The 20,254-nt window shown below is 42.8% G+C and overlaps 1 protein-coding gene across 1 annotated transcript in view; it reads left to right on the forward strand.

Annotated features, from left to right (window-relative positions):
• Positions 1-10,834: 10,834 nt before the first annotated feature.
• LOC8024858 (A disintegrin and metalloproteinase with thrombospondin motifs 16) overlaps positions 10,835-20,254 on the forward strand; it is a 95,959-nt gene continuing 86,539 nt past the window's right edge. The window contains exon 1 of the mRNA XM_042289406.1: positions 10,835-11,182. Within this exon, the coding sequence (XP_042145340.1) occupies positions 11,075-11,182 (108 nt within the window). The 5' untranslated portion in view covers positions 10,835-11,074. The remainder of the gene's footprint in view (positions 11,183-20,254) is intronic.

The raw sequence follows: 20,254 nt of genomic DNA on the forward strand, positions 1-20,254 counted from the left end.
CATCTCAAGTAACTTTTTAGACTGTTTTTTTTTTCACTAATTCAAGAGGCTATTTTTTCTCAGCCTTTGAGAAAAAAAAAAAATAGACGGATTCCGATTTTCGACGTAACAATGTAACGCTATATCGCGATTGGACGTATAAAGGTTTACAATGCTTTCAACACGCTCAGGATCTTTGAATACGTGCGTCTCATTTCAAGCTGAAATTTCTAAATGAGTGTACAATATATATGTATGTATGCATATTTTATTTCAGACACAAAAAAAGGATCTACGGGGCTGGAGCAAAAGAAGACGAGTTATCTTCTGACGAGGCTCCAGCCCTCTTTTTTTACCGCACTCGGAAGAAAAGCAGGAACATAAAAATAATAAATATACAAAAATACACCAATTTCAAAATCCACAACAGACAGAATAACACATAACTGTCAACTTCGTACTAACTGTAGACTCCAATCCTTTTTTTTTTTTTATTGGGAAAACGAAATGTGTGTTTGGGCCATTTCTGCTATGGTTGGGTGTGTGTTTAATATGTCTGGTACGAGATATGTGAGGTGCTGTGTACCGTAATTAGTTCGAGCCCTAGGTTTCGTATACTGTGCACTTCTGAGACTGTAATTTGCCGAGGTTTGGTCGAAGACATAAAGAAAGGGTGCTTGGTTTTGTCTAGTTTTATTAAAAATAAAAATATATAGTTTAAGAAGCAGGATTTGATCTATATTTAATATTTTGTACTTTTGAAATACCAGGAATGAGTGTTCGTATTTTTTAAGGTTCTCAATAAATCGAACAGCCTTCTTTTGCAAAATAAATAGTTTTTGCTTATTTGTTTGTGTAGTGGTTCCCCATACTAACATACAGTACTGTAAGCGTGAGTAGACAATCGAATAATATAATTGCAGTTTCAACCTTTTTGGCAGTAATTGTCGGGATTGGCTTAATATTCCTACTGCTCTTGCAATATCAACCCTCATTTTTTTTCTATATGTATTGTCCAACTAGTGTTTCTTCAAACCACACACCAAGAAAGTTGTGATATTTAACACCTTCGATTTTTTCCCCATCAAAAAAGATGTTCAATGTACGCGAAATAGTTTTTTTTTTATCTGAACAATACATATTTTCTTTTACTAGTGTTAAGATTAAGCTGGTTGCGCTTTGGCCGCAAAAATAATTTACTGAGCCAACTATTTGCAAATTCCTCGAGCTGATCTAGATTTCCACTTGAAAAGAAGACATTGGTATCATCAGCATATAAAATAATATCACGTGATTCAGGTATATTCACAATATCGCTTATATAAACTAGAAATAACAGAGGCCCCAGTATGGAACCTTGCGGGACGCCATATGCTATTGGTGCGAGGTAAGTTTGAAATCCATTAAGTACCGTATTTTGAGAACGCGAATATAAATAGCTGCGAATTAATTTTAGTGCTGCATTACCTCTAACTCCGTACGCCGATAGTTTCTCCAGTAAAATTTCATGTTTGATTGAAACGAACGCCTTTCTGAAGTCCAGAAAAATACCAATGGTACGTATATGCATGATTTTCTATATTAGTAATTATTTTATCTTTGATATATATTAGGGCTGATTCAGTTGATTTCACTTTCTGTGAAAACCAAACTGTTTTTCAGTTGTATAACACTATTAACAGTAAAAAAACCTGTAAAATCTTGAATTAATTATTTTTTTCTATAACCTTGGAAAGAAGTGGTAGTACAGATTTAGGCCTGTAATTATTAAGATTCTTATATGTGCCTCCCTTGTGGATAACACTGACTCTAGCAATTTTCATTTTTTTTTTGAGAATGTACCAGAAACTATTATCCTATTACAAAGATCAACAAGAGGAGGCCACTCCGTTACTGCTTTAATAGGGGTAACCTTGATATCATCAACACCACATGCGCGGTTATTTTTTAGGGACATCGGTATGTTGCGAACTTCTGTTTCATCTGTTGGTTCTAAAAATATCGAGCTTAATACCGGAACAGGTGAGTAATGGTTATCATATAGGTCATTGATTCACTGGCACCAGATGACAAAAATGTGCATTAAATTTATCTGCCAATAAAGTTTGCGTATATTCAGTACCACCTATTTTAAGCTCTTCGGGGATGAAGACTAAATTTACTGACATTAATTTTCTCATAGTATTCTACAGCTTAGCAGGGTCTTTATAAATTATAAATTAAAAGAAACGGAGATCTATAAAAGTTTATTTTTCCCTTTTTAATGTCAAGGGAAGATTGTTTCTGCATTTTTTTTTATATTCAGTAAGTAAATTCTTATTTTTAGTTTTGATAAATGTTGCAACCATCTGATCACGTGCGTTGATTCTGTTGTAAAGTTCTAGCGTTACCCATGGTTTCCTTGACTTTTTATGGTTTTTACCTCCACTTTCGAGAAAGCTTTATTATAGTATTCTTGAAGATTTGATATAAAAATATTGTAAGATTTTGTCGGGTTAGGTTCCTTAAAAAGCATTTTCACAGTTTTCTGTCGAAACAAGATTATAGAAATCTTTCAAAGTGGTTGCGTTTATGAGTCTGAAAAATATTAGGCTTTTGTACAGGAGCTCGTGAATTGTGTTGGGGAAAGAAGCAAAAAAATGGTAAGTGGTCGCTGAGATCTGAAGTTAGAATTCCACAAAATACGCCAATTTTTTTGGTAATTCGTTAAACAAATATTGATTAGTGATTGCGTACGTTCAGTTATGCGGGTGGGAACACTGATTATATTTTCATATCCGCTTGCTTGAGCGATTTCTAATTATGCTACACTCAAAGGTTTAATTGTCAACAAATCAATGTTCATGACTCCCACCAAGACTGTTTTCTGATTTATTGACATAACATATTCAAGTGTTTCTTCAAGAAAATAGAAAAAAACAAAAAAAAAAAAAACATTTAAAGTACCTGACGGTAAACCACAGCTATTATATACAACCTCCATAACCCACAACCAAAGATTCAAAATCATTGTTTATACAAGTGAAAGCATGCAGTACATGGTAGTTTAGTTCATTCTGAAAGTACAAGGCAACACCGGCCCCACGACGAGATTCGCGGCAGATAACTTCACATTTATAATCTTGGGATTGCACAATGTCCGATTCTCCTGAGTACCGCGTTTCGGTAAACGCACGAACAGGGTTTACAAATAGCGGCCAGGCTCTTTAACTCGACCGCCAAAATCGGTTTATTAACCTATCCAGCTGGCGATTTCGTGCAGCATTACCCACAGATGGTGCGTTTTTTCGATCAAATTTGCAAAGAGCGGAGTTAAGCCTTTATTTTTTTTTTTTTTTTACGTTTTTCTCGGGTAAGTCCGCTCTTTGCAAATTTGATAAACAAAAATAAAATAAAAAAATGCAGCACCTGTGGGCAATGCTGTACGAAATCGTAGCGCGATAGGTTAAGGAACCGATTTTTGCGGTCGAGTTAAAGAGCCTGACCACCATTTGAGACGCCCGGTATCTATATATATGATTTGCGAAAGGTGTGCTCAGATTTGTTGGTCCCGCTAGACTCCCTGACAGCAGTAAAAGGGGCGTGGCTTATAACGTTCACGGGTGTTGCTTCGCGATTGGTTCTCTGACGTCCTTATGGGTCAACGCCTCAATCTCATCAACTGCGCTGCTATAACGAGATGCTGAAGACTCCGTTTGCACTCTAAAAAATGTATGTGCGTCTACTTTCACGCACAACACTCGGCGAGCTAATCAGCGCAACTTACGGAGGCGGCTCAGCGAATGACATTGCCGAAACATATGCTTAGACCAAACAATGCACTCTGAGTTGTGACATTAAGCAATGCAAGCGTGACGTTTTGCATTGCTTAATGTCACAACTCAGACTGCGTTTTTTGGTCTAAACATGTTACGGCATCGTCATCCGCTGCGCTGCCTCCGTAAGTTGCGGTGATTGGCTCTCCGAGTGTTGTGCGAAAAAGCGGACTCACGGGCTTTTCTTAGAGTGTGCCCAGCGTTCCTTATGTCCGTAGAGAGTGTCAGAGACTATTTGCCGAGAAAGTGAGGGAGAGGAGGGGACGAGAGGGGACGCCGAGCTATGATTGGAAAGGCTAGTGGGTAGACCGCAAACTGCGCTCGTCGAACGCCTTCGAATGCGAGAGCCAATCGCCGGACGCCGGCGTTCCGTGTTTAGTCGTGTTTGACGAGTGCAGTGGACACAAGGCCAGCTAGCTTCACGCCTACCCACTAATCTGTCCAATCACAGAGCTCGGCGTCCCCTCCTTTCCCGGCTCAGTTTCTCGGCGCCTAGTGGACACATTCGAATAGCTTCCAATGAGTACGTGGAAGTAGTCGGGTATTTCATTAATCAACTCGGCAGTTATCCCAGTAATCTCCGCGACTGCGCCGTCCTGTATAATGCAGCGACAATGGGTGCTCCACGACTATCCTACAGAATGAACGTGGTGCAAAAACTCAGTTACAGCGGGGATTGTTCTTAACGGATTATAGGGTGGTGCACTTTTTCTAACGAAAACTGCCCATTTTCATGTTCCTCCACGCGTGACTAGGCATCTTACTGTCTTTTACGTACATTCTGTTTGTATACGGTCTCGCCACTGTCACGTATGCAAATTTCATTTATTAGGAGTGCATCATCTAGTTCGGTAACCATGGGATTTTTTCGCAACGAGCTGGCACGTGTAAAAGTATGTAATGTATTTTTATACGATCGTCCGATTAAAAATATTATTACTTTTCTGCACCCAAAGGGAAGCTTCCTATATACTATGTGGTTGTTTTGGGGTGAAAAAAAAAAGAAGAAGAAGATGATGATGACGATGATGATTATTAGTAATAGTAATCGTTATTGGCTCAGGACAGCCGTTAGTATTATACTTTTCATTTTCGAGAATATAGTATAGAAATTTAATTGTATTTTAGCTGATTCAAGTTAATTACAAACCGTCGCAAAACCTCTCTCTGCAAAAGAGGGTCCGTGAGTTCGCTTTCCCGCAGAACACGAAGGCAGTCCATCGTGGCAAGCAGTGAAAGGGTTCCAGCAAACGACGAAGCTCAAAATACCGATTACATCCGGAAAAAAAAGAAAAAAAAAAAACGCCATGTGCGTAACGAGAATGAGCGAGTGAAACGTAATGTACTTCGTCCTACACACATCACCCTTTTTTTTTTTTTTGTCTACTTTATTCGTATTTTAAGCTTTGTCATTCGCTGGGCGCCTTACATCGTTCGCGGTAATTGACTCTTTCTGCGTGTCCTACAAGCAAATCAACTCGTATACTCTTTTAGAGTGTTCTTATTTTTATTTTTAAAAGGGTTTGACCTTTATTTCTAATAACGCTTCTGCGGCAATGTGGAGCAAACTAGGAAAAACACGACGTGGCGATGGACAGACTTTTTTTTTTCGCAGCGTAGAGCAATTAGATAGATTTGCTTTCCTGCTCTCGTCGTTTGGAAACTACCGCGTTTCTTTTTTTCGTCGGATTATAGAAAGCGTTAAGTGTAAACGATATGTCCGAGACTGCCCGAAAGTTTTTTTCGCGAACAAGACTTTCACCAAGGTTTTCTTCTTCTTCTTCCGCCTCCAACGTTTCCGCGTCTTTAGCAGTCGTGAAATGCTTTTCCGGTTTGTAGCCCCATCTTTTCTTTGAGAACGTTGCCTACGACGAGTGGTGGCAGGCCAGAAAAGTAGTTCAGGAATTTGAAACCGCATGCATCCCTTTCGACGTTCCGTTTCTCGAGATGTCTTTGAGGCCGGCGGTCGTTCACTGATGTCTTACTTACCAGATGCTGTCCCTTTCTCTTCCTCCTCGAATGTCCCTCGTGGTCTTTCTTTCTTTTTTTTTTCTTTCTGTGCTCTTTTAAAGCACTAAACGTAAAAAAAGAAACACGTGTGCGAAAACAATGTGAAAATAGGACAAAAATCGGAATATTCAAAAATCGTTTCACGCTATATGTTTAAGAACTGAGCGTATTTATTTGGGGCGGCGGAGAAAAGCTCACCGGAGAAAAGCTCACCGGAGAAAAGCTCACCGGAGAAAAGCTCACCGGAGGAAAGCTCACTGGAGAATAGCTCACCGGAGAATAGTTCACCGGAAAAAAAGCTCACTGGAAAACCCGCACATGCGGAGCAAAGCTCACCGGCCCTTAAGCGGATGCGGAAAAAAGCTCACCGATTTTTTTTTTTGTTGTTGTTCTTAGTTTAGCGGGTTGTGAGTCGCACGTGGCAATTTAACGCAATTAAAATTCGCCACTTTATTAAAAATAATCATCCTCTTTTTTGTAATATTTTCGAAGTTTATTGGACAGATATACTAATTCGTCAGAAATTAGTAATCCTCCATTCTGTACAGTAATGACGCCGCAAATGTAAAATCAGAATGTAGGACACCCGTAAAATGACAACAATTTATTGGCAGCTTGAGGGTGCGCCGTCGATAGCTCCGTCAGATAAAGAGGTTTTTTGTTTTTTTTTGCGAGCTAATATGAATAGCGGTGTGTGAACCGTTTCAGCTCCGAATATTGTGTACTGCCTAATAGATAAGTAGGTGTTTGTTGATGTAAGCGCTCAAGGGCCGGTGAGTTCATTCTGTTAATTTCGCTAATAAAACTTTAGTTGCGCCGTGACAACAGCTTCGTCCAGTCGTGTTTGTTGTCCGAACTCTGTCTTCGTCGTTTGAGCGGTTTTCATAGATCACGAGTAACAACTGTGGCAGTGTGCAGCTCTGAAGGTCACGGGTGGCTCTCCGTAGAACGGCACTACCGCACAAAGGCAACGTGTGGAAACACCAGCACGGTGCATGTCCGTGGAAGAAGGAAACCTCGATATCCCACTGAGCGTTCTATCCTGTTTTCAAAGGTTAACAAACGCTTTAAAGAGAATTTCAGGCACCGAGTTGTTGCGCATGCGCATTCGAAATTACAGTATTGTTGTTTTTTTTTTTGTTTATTTCTTGAGGGGGGGGGGGGGGGGGGCGGTTTTAGGCAGAAATTATTAAGTTTTTGAACTTCTTTATGTCTTTCGAGTTTATGAAGTTTTCAGTTGAGCTTTTGTTGTCTAGAGAGTAAACCATAAAAAGCACTCGTTATTATTGATTTGCGAGCAATAAGGGTTCCGTGTTTTCAGATAAATCCGAAAAAAAATCCGAAAAACACTGGTTTTTAGATTTTCTGTCAATTCGGACTTATCCGAAAAACTCAGAATTTCGAGGTCACAACGACAGAATAAACAGCAAAAAAATACGAAATTTCACAATTAAACTTTATAAGAGCACACTGGGTCAATGGTTTCAAAGAGATTCCACTTCAGTTTCCTTTAAAATCTAGAACTACTGACAAAAGGGGTTTGCTTTTTATTTTTAGCACGTCGAGGTTCCTTCGGAACAACGGATGACGACACCCGGACCTTATTTTCTTTGTTCTTGAACTTTGTTTTATCTTTTTTTTTTTTCATTAAAATAACTTCCGAATTAAAAAAAAAAATTGGACTTAAAACCAAAATAAATTACGATAAACACCAAATCCTCAACGAAAAATAAACTCTGAAAAACACCCTCCGATATTCACGAGAAATAAAGTTCGAAAACACGAAATCCTAAATATACAGCAAATAAGCTTAACAAATATAAAAAAAGAAGAAAAAAGAACAATTAATTTTTTTACAAAATTGACGAATTTTAATGATAATACATTGATATATGTTACGCAGGATCCGAAGGCTTTTATATAAAAAGAGGAAAAAAAATCGTTGAGCTTTTCTCCGCATCCGCCGGTTTTTCGGTGAACTTTTTTTCATGCGAGCTTTTCTCTGGTGAAGTTTTCTCCGGGATTCATTTATTGGACGCACAATGAAAATAAGGTCTTGCTAAAAGTATATTCGGTAGTATTTTACCGAAAAAAAAGAACTATCGCACAATTCCTACAAAGAAAGTGGAGTAGAATATTTTTTAACTTCAAATTTTCAAACGGGTTTCAAAGGTTTTTTTTTTACATATGAAAATTTGTTTTTATGCTTGACTCATATTGTGAGATTTTACTCGCGATTTTTAAAGCTGGAGCACATATAAAAAAGAAAAAACCATCCGAAAATCGGATGCAAGTTTGAAACGCGGAAAATTTGTTCAATTCCATCCGTTGAAAAACGAACAACGGACTGGTGTTTGTCGCTAGTTACACGTGATTCTATTTTCTCCCTGAAACGCGTCGCATCTTGCCATGGCTATTTTTTTTAAGTGTTCAACAACTGTCTCAACTTTCCCATTTATCTGGAAGGCCGTAAACAAAGCGAATTTCTTAGGAGAATGAAAACTTGGACAAGCTGATGAGTCCTCATAGCAAAATCAGCATTTCAATGTCAACCGAAACTTCATATACGCAAAACCGAACACAAAAACAAAGAAAGAAAGCGAGAAAGACTGCATCTATTCCATCAAGGTTACCGTTATCAGCAGGGCACAGGAATAAAAATGTGAACAATAAAATACGTTACACTATAGCTGAAACTTGCAGCCATAAACCCTTTTCCCTTTTGTTCTTCGGCTACATCCGCAAAAGCTTTTGCCGCGGGCGCAATAGAGGAATAAATTCCGCTCTTGTTTTCCACCACGTCGCGGAGATATTGTGAGCAATCGCGCGGCGAGCCTTCCCGACAGCAATGACAACGAAACATGTGTTGCCGCCTTGCAATGGAGCAGGACGCTCCGGCCCATCTATAATACCAAGTTTACACGCCTTGCATTCAGATTGTGCTTAGTTTGTGTAACTCAAAGTGCGGAGTAATACGTGAAGACTCATAAAAAGGACCAAGTTTACAGGAAAAACTATGCCTTTATTACTTTGGAGCATGTACTTGAGCGAAGATTTTAAAATGGTTGAATTGTTGTTAGTAATTATCACTATAAACAGTTAAACATTACACAGTTACATACTACACATTCGATGATTCATTATATACGTAGCGCTTTATATAAAGTTTCGGACTTTCGTCTCACCAATCGTTTCGTTAGTATGGAGTCCAGTTCTTAGTAGAACGTAAGTCCGTTTGTTTAATGCTTCGTTCTACGGCAGGTTCCCGCTGACTGCAGGAGTGCGTGTAGGCGTTAGCGTGATCACGTGTCAAAAGACAGACGTACGATTGGTTCAACAAGCACGTAGCTTTCACCACACTGTCTGCTACGGGGTGGTTTCCGTCCTTTTACTCCCGTCCCTCGAATGAAATGTGTCGCACCATTCCAAAACCGTTTTGTAAAATTGTAATTCGAATTTTTCTTTTTATAACGCTCGAAAGTACACGAGCCTACAAATACAATTCTTGTTTCTCGAAGGGATGAACTGTACAATCATAAATTGTGCGTAACTTGGCTATAGTTCGATTGCCTCCATTGAAACGGTATTCCAGAATCCTTTCGACTTTAATCTGCGTATACAAACTAAACGATCTTACACCCTTAAGGGTGTGAAACAGCTTGTCCCAGGGCTAACACCCATAGGGTGCTGGTGAGCACTCTAAAATAGGGTGCTCGTGATCTTATAGCGGCACCATAGGAAGATTTGCGACAAACACAGAGTCACGCGCAACACGCCCCACGTAAAGTTGTGATATGCACAGAAACAACAACCTGGTAGAGCACGCACCAGACCGAGATCACGACCCCGCGGACTGCTCCACCGCCTTATGCACTCGACAATTGAAAGACACCGATTGGCGAGTGACGTCCTCCGCGATTAAGGTCGAGGGTATATTGGCCGCGTAATTATCGTCAACGTTTCGGCTAAAGCGTAATATCTCCAAGTTCAAGGAACGTGTCTTCAAGTAAGGAACATTGGCACACAGGCAATCGTTATTCGATGCCGTCGCTAAAAGGGACCTCGACTAAAGCAGTTTGAAGCGGGTACGTTTTCGCGTGCCAACACTGCGGTACAACACCCTTTTTACACCCTCAAAGGGATGAAGAGCGATCGACTCGACAACACCCTTCTCCTAGAATATAAAGGGTGCTGAAAGGGCATATAGCCACGGATGCAATCTGTGGAACGCTCGCGCTGCATCATTAAAATGCAAATAAAAAAAAAAAAACGGTCTGCAGTCACTGCTTAAGGCTTTCTTTTTTCCCCCGTATGACGGTCCCATCACATATTGGTAGTACAAAATACAGTTTTTAGACATAGGTTCGAAGCGTACATATGTGTTAAGTCAACACACTTCGAAGATGCTTCGAAGTTTTCCCACTAACCGGTATCTTATATTCAAAACTTATAAACGGTTTTATTTTTTTGAAAATTTTATTGGGGAAAATGGCGCGGCTGATGTACCTTTTTATAATATACGAAGCGCTCTTTGACGCCAGTAACCGAAAACCAGCGAGAATGAGCCCCATTTGACCATTAAAATTTTCCGCAAATCACTTATATATAACCTTTGAACAAGAGTTTGAATGCTGAAACTGGCATCTGTTTTGAACCTCTAGCACTACATTTGGACAGAGAATTAGTGAACTGTGATACATATTTTATTTTTGCGGTAAAAACAAAAACAAAAAAAAAAAACAGTTTTTTTTTTTTTTTTTGGGGGGGGGGGGGGGGGGGGACATTTTGTATTAGCAGTATGTGACCGAGGCTCCCATATTTTTAGTCTCTGTTTGGCAGCATCTCCATGGCCTCCTCAGCGCCCTCGAAGGTTGGGCCTCCACGCCATGCACCTTCCTCCTCGCCCTTATTTGCCATCTCCACTTTCACCCTCGTCTAAAAATGCGCGAGGGCGAAAAATTGTAACAGGAGAGGAGGTGATGGTGAGTGAAAGAGAGACCCGTTGAAGGCGAGGAGGAGTGTGACTCTCTGGTGTGGATGGCGGGGAGTCTGGCCAGTGCTCCGCGAGGATGGAGCCGGCGATAGCAGACGACGCCGCGGCTAAGCAGACGATGCTGGCGGCGCTCCGTCTGCTGCAACTCCATGGAAGTGCGGCGCGGACTCCGTGAATTCGGAAGCCGAGGAGCGCTGGTGCGAATGTGTGTGAGAGACCGGGCCGAAGGTCGTTGCCGTGCTCGTCCGTTGCCTCGCACCAGCGGTCCCAGCTCGCCATGAGGCTCTGTGTGGGCGGGAACGTGATTCTGCTCACCGCTGCCGTGTTCAACATGCACGCGTCTTTCGTGCTGGCCGCTGGACGTCCGCCGGAACAGATACCGCAGGTGAGGAAGCGTCTCATCCTCTGAAAATCTAGGAGAGTTTCGAGTCTATCTTGAGTTTCACGAGCCCAAGGCGTAGATTCTAAGAAATCTGGAGTGTCTTCCCGGCTGAGGCCTCCACTTCCTCCGCAACATTTATGTGCATTTCTTAAGAAGAAAAAAAAAATATATATATACATATACACACAGGAGCGAACGCATCTGACGCCTTCACGCGTACTTCGTATAAAAACATCTCTAAGAAAAAGAGATCAAAACATTAAAACGTGCTCAACAACAACACCACAAAAAGTACTCGTAGCTGCTTTGCATCCTTAGGGTAGCGTAATTGAATTGCGAATTGGGTAGCACAGAGAGCAAACTGTGTTTTGGAGTCGAGAGACTCGCCCTTGGGGCGTCTGCTATACTTCTCCATAGAGCAGCGAAGGACTGATCGTCCTGATTGAGATCTCACTCGTTTAGCGAATGACGAAAAGTTGAGCGATGTTATTATTGCTTTTCGAAGCTCGAGTTACCCCGGTACGTTGACTGTCGGATATCTGAAGCGCCTCCCTTCCCCATCAAACAGTTGAGAGAGTCACTCGCTGCACTCTTCGGGGAAAGCTCTGCACAGACGTAGCTCGTAGCGATTATCTCTTTCAAGTGCTTTGAGGGAAAGCGCACAGAGGCGACAGATTTCTTAGAGAGGCTTCATAGCATCATGCCGAAACGTCCCAAAATCCACTGCGCCCGGTGACTTTTTTTTTTTTTTTTTCTTCCTAGATATACTTTTAAAATTCGCGGTACAAACAAGGACGTGTACATTCAAACACCAATCATTGTTTTCTTTTTCCTTGGGCGTTCTCGGTATTGTTCCTCCAATGGCCATGATTACGCTGGCCGTGATTCGATGGCCAGTCCGATATTTCTCGTCCACCTCGTCGGCTGCGCTTATCATAATATTACTAATAAATGACTGAATTATTAGAGAACATCCATGATTCGCGCTCTGTGAGCATTGCGGGACAGTATACTTTCCTATCGTTGCTTCGTGGAACCGTTCTATATACGAGGCTTGACATCAGCGCGAATCGAAAGGAGTGATAACAGCGGAAGAGGTCAATTAAGGCTGTCGCTAATTAGTGGGCGCACTGTTTCTTGGATCTGCTAGTGAGACTTTTATGCGAGCGTAGAACTTGAGGGAGACAAAAACGCGATAAGATAGAGTAGAAACAAAGGCAGCTATAGCTTTGCGTATACTCACTAATCATTTCAACCAGAGCTCGATTTACCGACGTTTCCGGCTCGCGTTCTCGTCTTCCTCAAGTTCTGCGCTCGCATAAAAGTCTCACTAGGAGATCCAAGAAACAATGCGCCCACTAATTAGCGACAGCCATAATTGACCTCTTCCGATGCTATTACTCCTTTCGATATCGCGCTGATGTTAATCCTCGTATGTAGAATGTGTAATGTCAATAGAATGTCAATCCTAGTATATAGAATGTGTATTGTCAATAGAATGTCAATCCTCGTATATGTAATATGTAAAATTTTGAGGATATTATAAACCAGAGCATGCATGCATTCTGATCGTGGCAGTGCTTGTAAAACAGCGAGTAATTTGTGACGCGAGATAATTTATTCCATTTTGTAACGTGACGCTTGCAATAACAGGAAGGAGACGCAGCTGCGATCTCAAGTTATTAAGTTGTCCAGAATATCGGGGGTTCAATCTTAAATTGTTGAGCAATAAAATTTCGTTCAATATTTATCGAGCTTTTTTTTTTTTTCGAACAATTTTTTTGTTGTGATTATGGCATTGTTACGTTAATCAAAACTTTTAAGTTTGTTTGTTCTATTTTCTAACGAATGTCAACGATCGATAAACTTTTTTTTTTGTCAATCATATTCTGCTACACGGCGCAAAAAAGCAACAAGAACAAACAAGCGGAGGTCTGTTCTACGTAATCGACAATTACCTTCCAGAGCTTCCGATCTACCCGAGGCCATTTTCTCACTCCGTAGTGTAGTACACACTTGACGTCCTCAAAACAATGTCACGATTTTGCGTAAAAAAAAAAAAAAAACAAAAAAAACTAGACATACATATTAACAAAAAGCACCAGACAACGTCGGAAGCCAAAATCTCCGGACGAAGCGAGCCATCAATAATTAGACGGCCGTCCTGGGGTCACCCTAAACCACAAGAGCCCGCTTTTATTATTTATTTCTTTCGGACTGACAGAGTGACGCGTGAGTTCAACCTATATTCCTGTCGGAACCGGGAAAAAAACAAACCAAGAAAACTACGGTGCCGCGTGCGACCGCCTGCACGCGTTCAAAAAGCGATCTGATAAGAGCCGCAATTAAGCCCGCGCCGCCGCCATTTTCCACGTCTGCGATCGGTCGGGGCCAATATAAACAAATAGATAAACTAGCTAGAAAGTAAGGCGAGGGGGAGTTGGGAAAACTGGTCCGGTCAGCTCGACATATCGAAGTCAATTTGTGTTCCCTTTATTTATTTATTTTTTCTTTTCCGCCCTCGCCGACAGCGACATTCATCTCCAACCTCTCGAAGCTTCTTAATCACGTGACGGAGGGCGGTTCTAAAGGCTTCGACGTACACCTTGTGTCTTGACAGGCGAAAAGAAGGGGCTGGTGACGGGTTGACCGCCTTATCTCCAGAATTGGATGAGCTGATCTTCTTTCGACAATGCCGAACCATGGAGGCCAGGCTGGGAACAGCCAGGTTGGGCTTGCCGTCAACGTTTTGCTTTTGTCGGCGTGATGTAGCGAGTGCTATGGTAGTAAGCTGCTGACGCCCGTTGCAGCGCGGTTTCTAGGTCAGTCGCCGGCGGACACTGCAAAACTGTATCATACCGGCACGCCGAGTTCGACATTTTCTGTTTTTTGAGTATTTGTGTTGCGCAGGTACGTTTGAAACAGCCGGAAGTTTGTGAGGTCGTCCCTGGAGTCTGAGCCGTAAGATGAGTAAAGTAGCCAGTCTAGCCTGAGGTCTTTAGATGCGCACCAGGCAGTACTATGCCCGTCCAGGTAGAAAGGAGCCCAGGATCTTTACGGGTCATGCAGCGCGCGCTTTCGCTCTATCGACGTGCTCCGAGTTGCGTTGGAAAAGCATTGATTCCCGGCCATTTTCTGGCATGACTCGGCATGTCACGTGGCGCGTACGGAGAGGGCTGATGAGGACGATCATCTCGAAGGCCATTGTATGCACGACTGTCGTGGAACTACTGTTCGTGATATACGGCAGCTGCAAAGAATTGGATTACCATGGACGCGAACACAACACGCTAGACACTTCGCAAGTGCCTCTTCAGGCAACGTTTTTTCTAACCCGAAATTTCATTGATTGGCCACGAAAGATTATGTTGGTGATCAAGTGGTTCTCTTCTCTAGAAGTCGCCGTAAAGCTGATCTGTTCGCGACCTATAAAGCCGGGGTGACGTACATCATGCGAAAGGCGAGACATTCTCAGCAGGTTCGTAGCGAGCCTGCCTCGTAGACGTAGTCGCAGGGTCGTTGTACAATTGGTAGGGACAGGCTTCGGACACTGTCTGCAGACTGTCTTCTAGCGCGCCGAAGGATGAAGACGCGAGTGTGACACGCCTCGATGGATGGATGGATGAATCCGGCTGAGCCCTTTGGATCGGGCGGTAGCTTACGCCACCTAACCATTTTGTTTTACCATTTGAGCTCAGAATATTTAAATGTGAAAACTATATTCACTCTGCACTGCAAAGAAAGAGAGGCTAGAAGACCCCCTTGCCATCAGTTAATAAGAAAATACCTAGTTTTCTTTCGCTTTCTGCCACCATTCACTTAATCTTTGCTTGGTAATCTCTACTGTCTTGAAATCCACTCATCCTTCGCTGTCTCTAAAACCCAATGACTTTATTAAATCTATGTTGTCTTCGGTAGGCATAGGGTGAAGCCCTTTACAGTAGAGTATCAAGTACTCAACCGTCTCGTCCTCCTCACCACAAGGTAGTGCACACTGTATCCACTTCCTGGTACTTCGCTCTGTATGTTCTGGTTCGCAGAACACCCGTCCTCGCCTCAAACAGCAATGAGCTTCCCCTAGAATTGTCATAAATGCTTTCTTTGGCAATAACTGTTTTGTTTATTTTTAGCTTTCCAGGGCCGTCTTTGTCTGCATTCCCTCTAGCCACCGATCTCTTTCTGTGGCCTTAACTTTCTTCTTGACTGAGACCTGCTCTTCTGTAACTCCACTATAGCCTAAAAGCTTTCCTCTTAATTTCCTAGTGCGCTGTCTCCACTTTGTGTATATACTACTAATGTACAAATAGCTGAAAACCTTTTGTGCCCATTGCTCCCCATCCATTTGCCTCAAGTATCCTCAAATTCTATCTTGCTCACAGCTTCCCTACTCTCAAATGACGCTCATCCCATGTCTCCTTGTACTCCTGGTTTGGCGTTTTGCAATGTGCTCCCAAAGCCAGCCTACTTACTCCGCGCTGTTTTATTTCTAGTCTTGCATGGAGTTCGGATTTCATGCTTAGCACTGCGTTTCCAAAAGTCAAGCCAGGCACCATGACCCCTTTCCAAACCTCTCTCACCACCTCATACCGGTTGCAATTCCAAAGTGCTCTATTTTACATTACAGCTGCATTTCTGTTGCCCTTACCTATTATATACTTTTCATGCTCGCTGAGATATTCTGCACCATCACATATCCATACTCCTAGGTACTTGTATTTACTAGCTTTCTCAACTGTAATATTCTGTATCTTCAGCCTCTCAACTTCATCATCGTTAAATATCATGACTGTTGATTTTTCACCACTGAATTCTAAACCTAATTCCTCTCCTTCCCTACCACAGATGCTCATTAATTCCTGCAACTCTGTCTTGTTGTTAGCCATTAGTACGATATCATCCGCATACATCAATCCCGGTAAGGATTGCTGAATTTTTTGACCTAGCTTACTGTACGAAAGGTACAGTAAGCCACGGGAAATGGCTTACTATACCTTTCGAGCCATGGGAAAGCCACGACACCTAGCGGCTAGAAAAGAAAGCCGTGTCGGCGCAGGTTCGCTCGCTGCAGTCTTCTCGAGCGGATGTTCACGGCGCCTGGCGGTCTAAAGATGAAACCGTAAAAGTAGAGGTTAAAAAAGGAACGCACGACGAGAATCATCGATATGTTCGTTTTCTGACTGACTGACCGTTGTGTTTTGTTCCGTGCGACCGCAGCGAGTGTCAATAAAAATAAAGCGATTCTTTTTTTTTCCCCTTTTTTACAACATGCATGTCTAAATTCCTCATCACTCACGCACAAAAAGAAAGCATAACGCTATTTTTTTTTTTTTTCTTTTCTTTCCCCGACTGGAAGTTGGGCGTAAAGGTTTCCGTCGGTCGGACGGCGTGGACGGAACGGGACTGGTGGACGCGAATCAAAAGGGCCAGCCTCGACGACCGCGCTTGCCTCGCCGACCGATCTCGTTGAGCGTGACTCTGGAAACACGCCACTGTGGTCACGGACCCGCTCCCCCATAAGCCGACAGTGCGCGGGGAGAGCTACGGGCTCGGCGGACCAATCAGCGGCCTCCTTTCGTCACCCGACCTCCGCTCCCTGCGCGTGGGGACATGGGAGCGTGATCACGTGGCATACGATAGACGCCTAATCCAGTCTCGTACACACTTCCCCCCAAAGTAATTAATGATTACTCGAGAGGAAAAATAATTGACCACTACTTTCGACCGTTACCGGTCTGATTGCTTCCGATTTTCGGAACAGCGTATATCTTTCTGCCGGTTCAAAAACGGTCATTTTGTACTGACCTTCTTTGGGGATTTTAGCATACCGTTACTGCTCCGGGTACCGCACTACCGGTGCCTTTTGAACCGTGCTATTAGAAAGTTTTAGCAGATCGCTTTTCGCCCCGATAACGCCACCCGAAAACGATACGATGCATGCCCAAGGCAGCCGGAGGGGAGAGCAGGTACCCTTATCGGGGCACTCTTTGGGGTTCTCACCCTCTCCCCCTTTTTTTTTTCTTTTGTATCGAAGTGCCTATATAACCAGATTTCGGAAAATAAAAATTTCAGCTGTGTTAGAGACTTTTTAGTGTTGTGTCGTTTACCCGCAGTCTCGGGTTTTTTTCAACCATCTGCTAAAACTGCGGCCACGATATCACCTTGCAAGGCGCGCGCTTCAAAGCATGCTTCCAAGGATCCGATAGTGTAGAACGCATTATGGTTTGCTAAAGGCCCCCTAAAATAACCGGATTCCAATCTTCTCCTCTTCTAAATCCACCATTTTTGGTAGACCGTCCTCGTGCATGGTTCCATGATTCCTTGTTAGAATGGTTGTAGAAAAAAAGGGCGCCATTAGTAAGGGGACGGAAACATAGAGTAACGGTTACGAGTAATTCTATTACTTTCATCGGAAGTAATTACTCTCGCGATTACTACGTAATAAAGGTAATGAAAGGACTTCAAAATTACTCTAAAAAGTAAAATCCAAGACGAGTCATTTGATTGCTTGTTAGAGTACCGTACGAGTCCGGACTGGTCCAACCAGCAGCGCGTCTAGCTTCCAGAGAATCGTCGGCTTATGGTGAACGGTGGAGGGGGAGGAGGTGGAGGCGTGTTACGGATCCCTGCTCCTGGTGCAAAGAACGTTCGCGTGATCGGCAGCCGGTCTCGCGGAGTGTGCGGTTGGCGGCTGGACCGCTCCGCCGCACGCCATCTTGTCATGTCGCAAATTTGAGATTTCTCGCTTTATTTTTTCTCCCTTTAATCTTTTATTTTTATTTGTCGCGGATTGCCCGCACGCTACATTATCTCCGCTGGTTTCCCCCGGACAGCTTGGGGTTGTTCGCCTACATCCCCGTAGGCCAGCTTATCACACCCGTGTGTTAGTACGAATAGACGATCGGGGAACGTTGACACCGTGCATGATATATGAACTCGAAGCAGATTCGTGCCAGCGATTTTATCCAGCGCATGGGTGGAACCCCTTTCCATCCCCCTCTCTCTCCTTGTCGTCTTTAAAGTAAACAGAAAACGTTATTGCTTACGGGGGAAGACTGTAACGACGTTCCAGAGTTACGCAAAAGACTTATCACACAAACCCGTGGCGTTAGGTTGAAATAGTGCGTATGCACCAATTCCCACGCGTCACGGGCCAAGCGTACATCCATGGGCTAGGCGGTCAGGTGACGTCGCGTCCTGATGTGTCGTGACGTCTCTTTACACGTTCACCTGACTCATAGTCAGACTTTTACCGGCTCAGAAACAAACTGTGAGTAAAATTATTTTGTCGTTTCCTTTTTTTTTAAATTCTATGATCCGTTCCCTTCCCCTTCAATTCCTCACGAAACTGCTCATCATTAGAAGCGGAATATTTGAGTAGAACCAAATGCTACAAAGGCAGCAATTTACCCGAGATTTGGCCGTACCGATTCAACGCTGTACATGAGAAACTTAGCCGGTGCACTGCACAAAAAGTATTTAACAGACCACTGCTGACATAGGTTTTTTTTTTTTCTTTGTATACGTGTATTGTTTAGTAGTGATTACACGATCAGCTTCACGCTTATAGTAGATTTTCGAGTTTTGCAGCGCGAACCCCCACCACTGCTTCCCTCAAAGCTCAGTGAGAGAGGGGCTCGTAAAGCGAGGCTGCGAATGATCTGTCACAACTGATGTGTGGAGACCGAATAATTCTACCACGTGCGTATAAAGAATGCACATTTAAAACATTCTCAAGTTTTTTTTTTTTTATTTTTCATTTTTTTTTTAAGCAGGCATTGTTAGAAGCTGGAAGATGCTTCAAAGAACACCGAGTGTCTCATCTTGATCTCTTTTTGTTTTCGTATATACTCTCGCGTTGGAGGGCAATTTGATCAACGGTAGCTCTTTTCAATCTTGGTGTATTTTATATTTCCTCCGGTATACACCGACGCCGGACTGCCAAGGCCACCTCGGTCACGAAATACCGTTTCACGCAGCCAAATGGCGTTGGAGATTTGTAGGGCATGACCCCTCCTCGGCTGCCGTTGTTGCTCTAACTGTAGTTTTACGCGTTTGAGTCGTGGAAATCGAGTCGCCCATTTTCGCGAAGGTAAATAACAAACAAAGCTTCTCGGTACGCACGTGCTCCGAGTAAACTTCCTGTTTGAAGACTCGTGCGCACATTGAAAAGCGAGTCAGTCAAATGGCTGGAGATATAACGGCTAGACTCGTTTTCACATCAAACCCCGCGAAAAAAAAACAAAACAAAGTCCGTATTTTTTGTTGAGCATTATTAATTTCCACCCTTATGTAGAGAAGCAATATATATATATATATATATATATATATATATATATATATATATATATATATATATATGTGTGTGTGTGTGTGTATTTCAGATTAGTTATACGTTATCTTATCGAGACGTATACGTTTCGAACGCCGATAGCACATCGTTTCTTCTGAAATAATACTTAAAAAACAAGCGAGCTGGTGATGATTCATGGTAATAAAACCCGAGACTCGGGTTTTATTACCATGAATCATCACCAGCTCGCTTGTTTTTTAAGTATTATTTCAGTTATTCTCCCTAAGTCAAGCTATTGTCTTGAGACGTTGCGTTGTGTTCGTCCCCTTCTGTGATCCTGAGTCTCGGGTTTTATTACCATGAATCGTTTCTTCCTTCGACAAACCAAATCTTTAAGTACTTTACTTCACGCGGCGTATTAAGAACACGACAAAACTTGCGTTTTTTCTTCTTTTTCTTCAGGTGAAAACCAGCGTAGTTTGGTGTCGGTTTAAATACTACAGTCGTGGACATTTTAAAAAAAATCGCGGGTCTGGAGTTGTAATGTTTGCGTTTGACATCTCGTGAATCGCCCTCCGGCGTTCCATCGAAGAATGCCTCCTCACTGGAGGCCATAACTGTGTGCGCGAATGCTGAGCGCGTACTGATGGCGAGCTTCCACAGTTCTTTTGCAACGTGCATTCCGCACCATCAAGAGTGCCGGTCTTAGCAACCTTTTGGTGTGAGCTCGTTCTGAGCATGCGCTCTAAACAGCACCCACATATATGGCGTCCAGTGAATACTCC

Source organism: Ixodes scapularis, unplaced genomic scaffold (genome assembly GCF_016920785.2).
Source record: "Ixodes scapularis isolate PalLabHiFi unplaced genomic scaffold, ASM1692078v2 PGA_scaffold12__126_contigs__length_90152505, whole genome shotgun sequence".
Classification (NCBI taxonomy): domain Eukaryota; kingdom Metazoa; phylum Arthropoda; class Arachnida; order Ixodida; family Ixodidae; genus Ixodes; species Ixodes scapularis.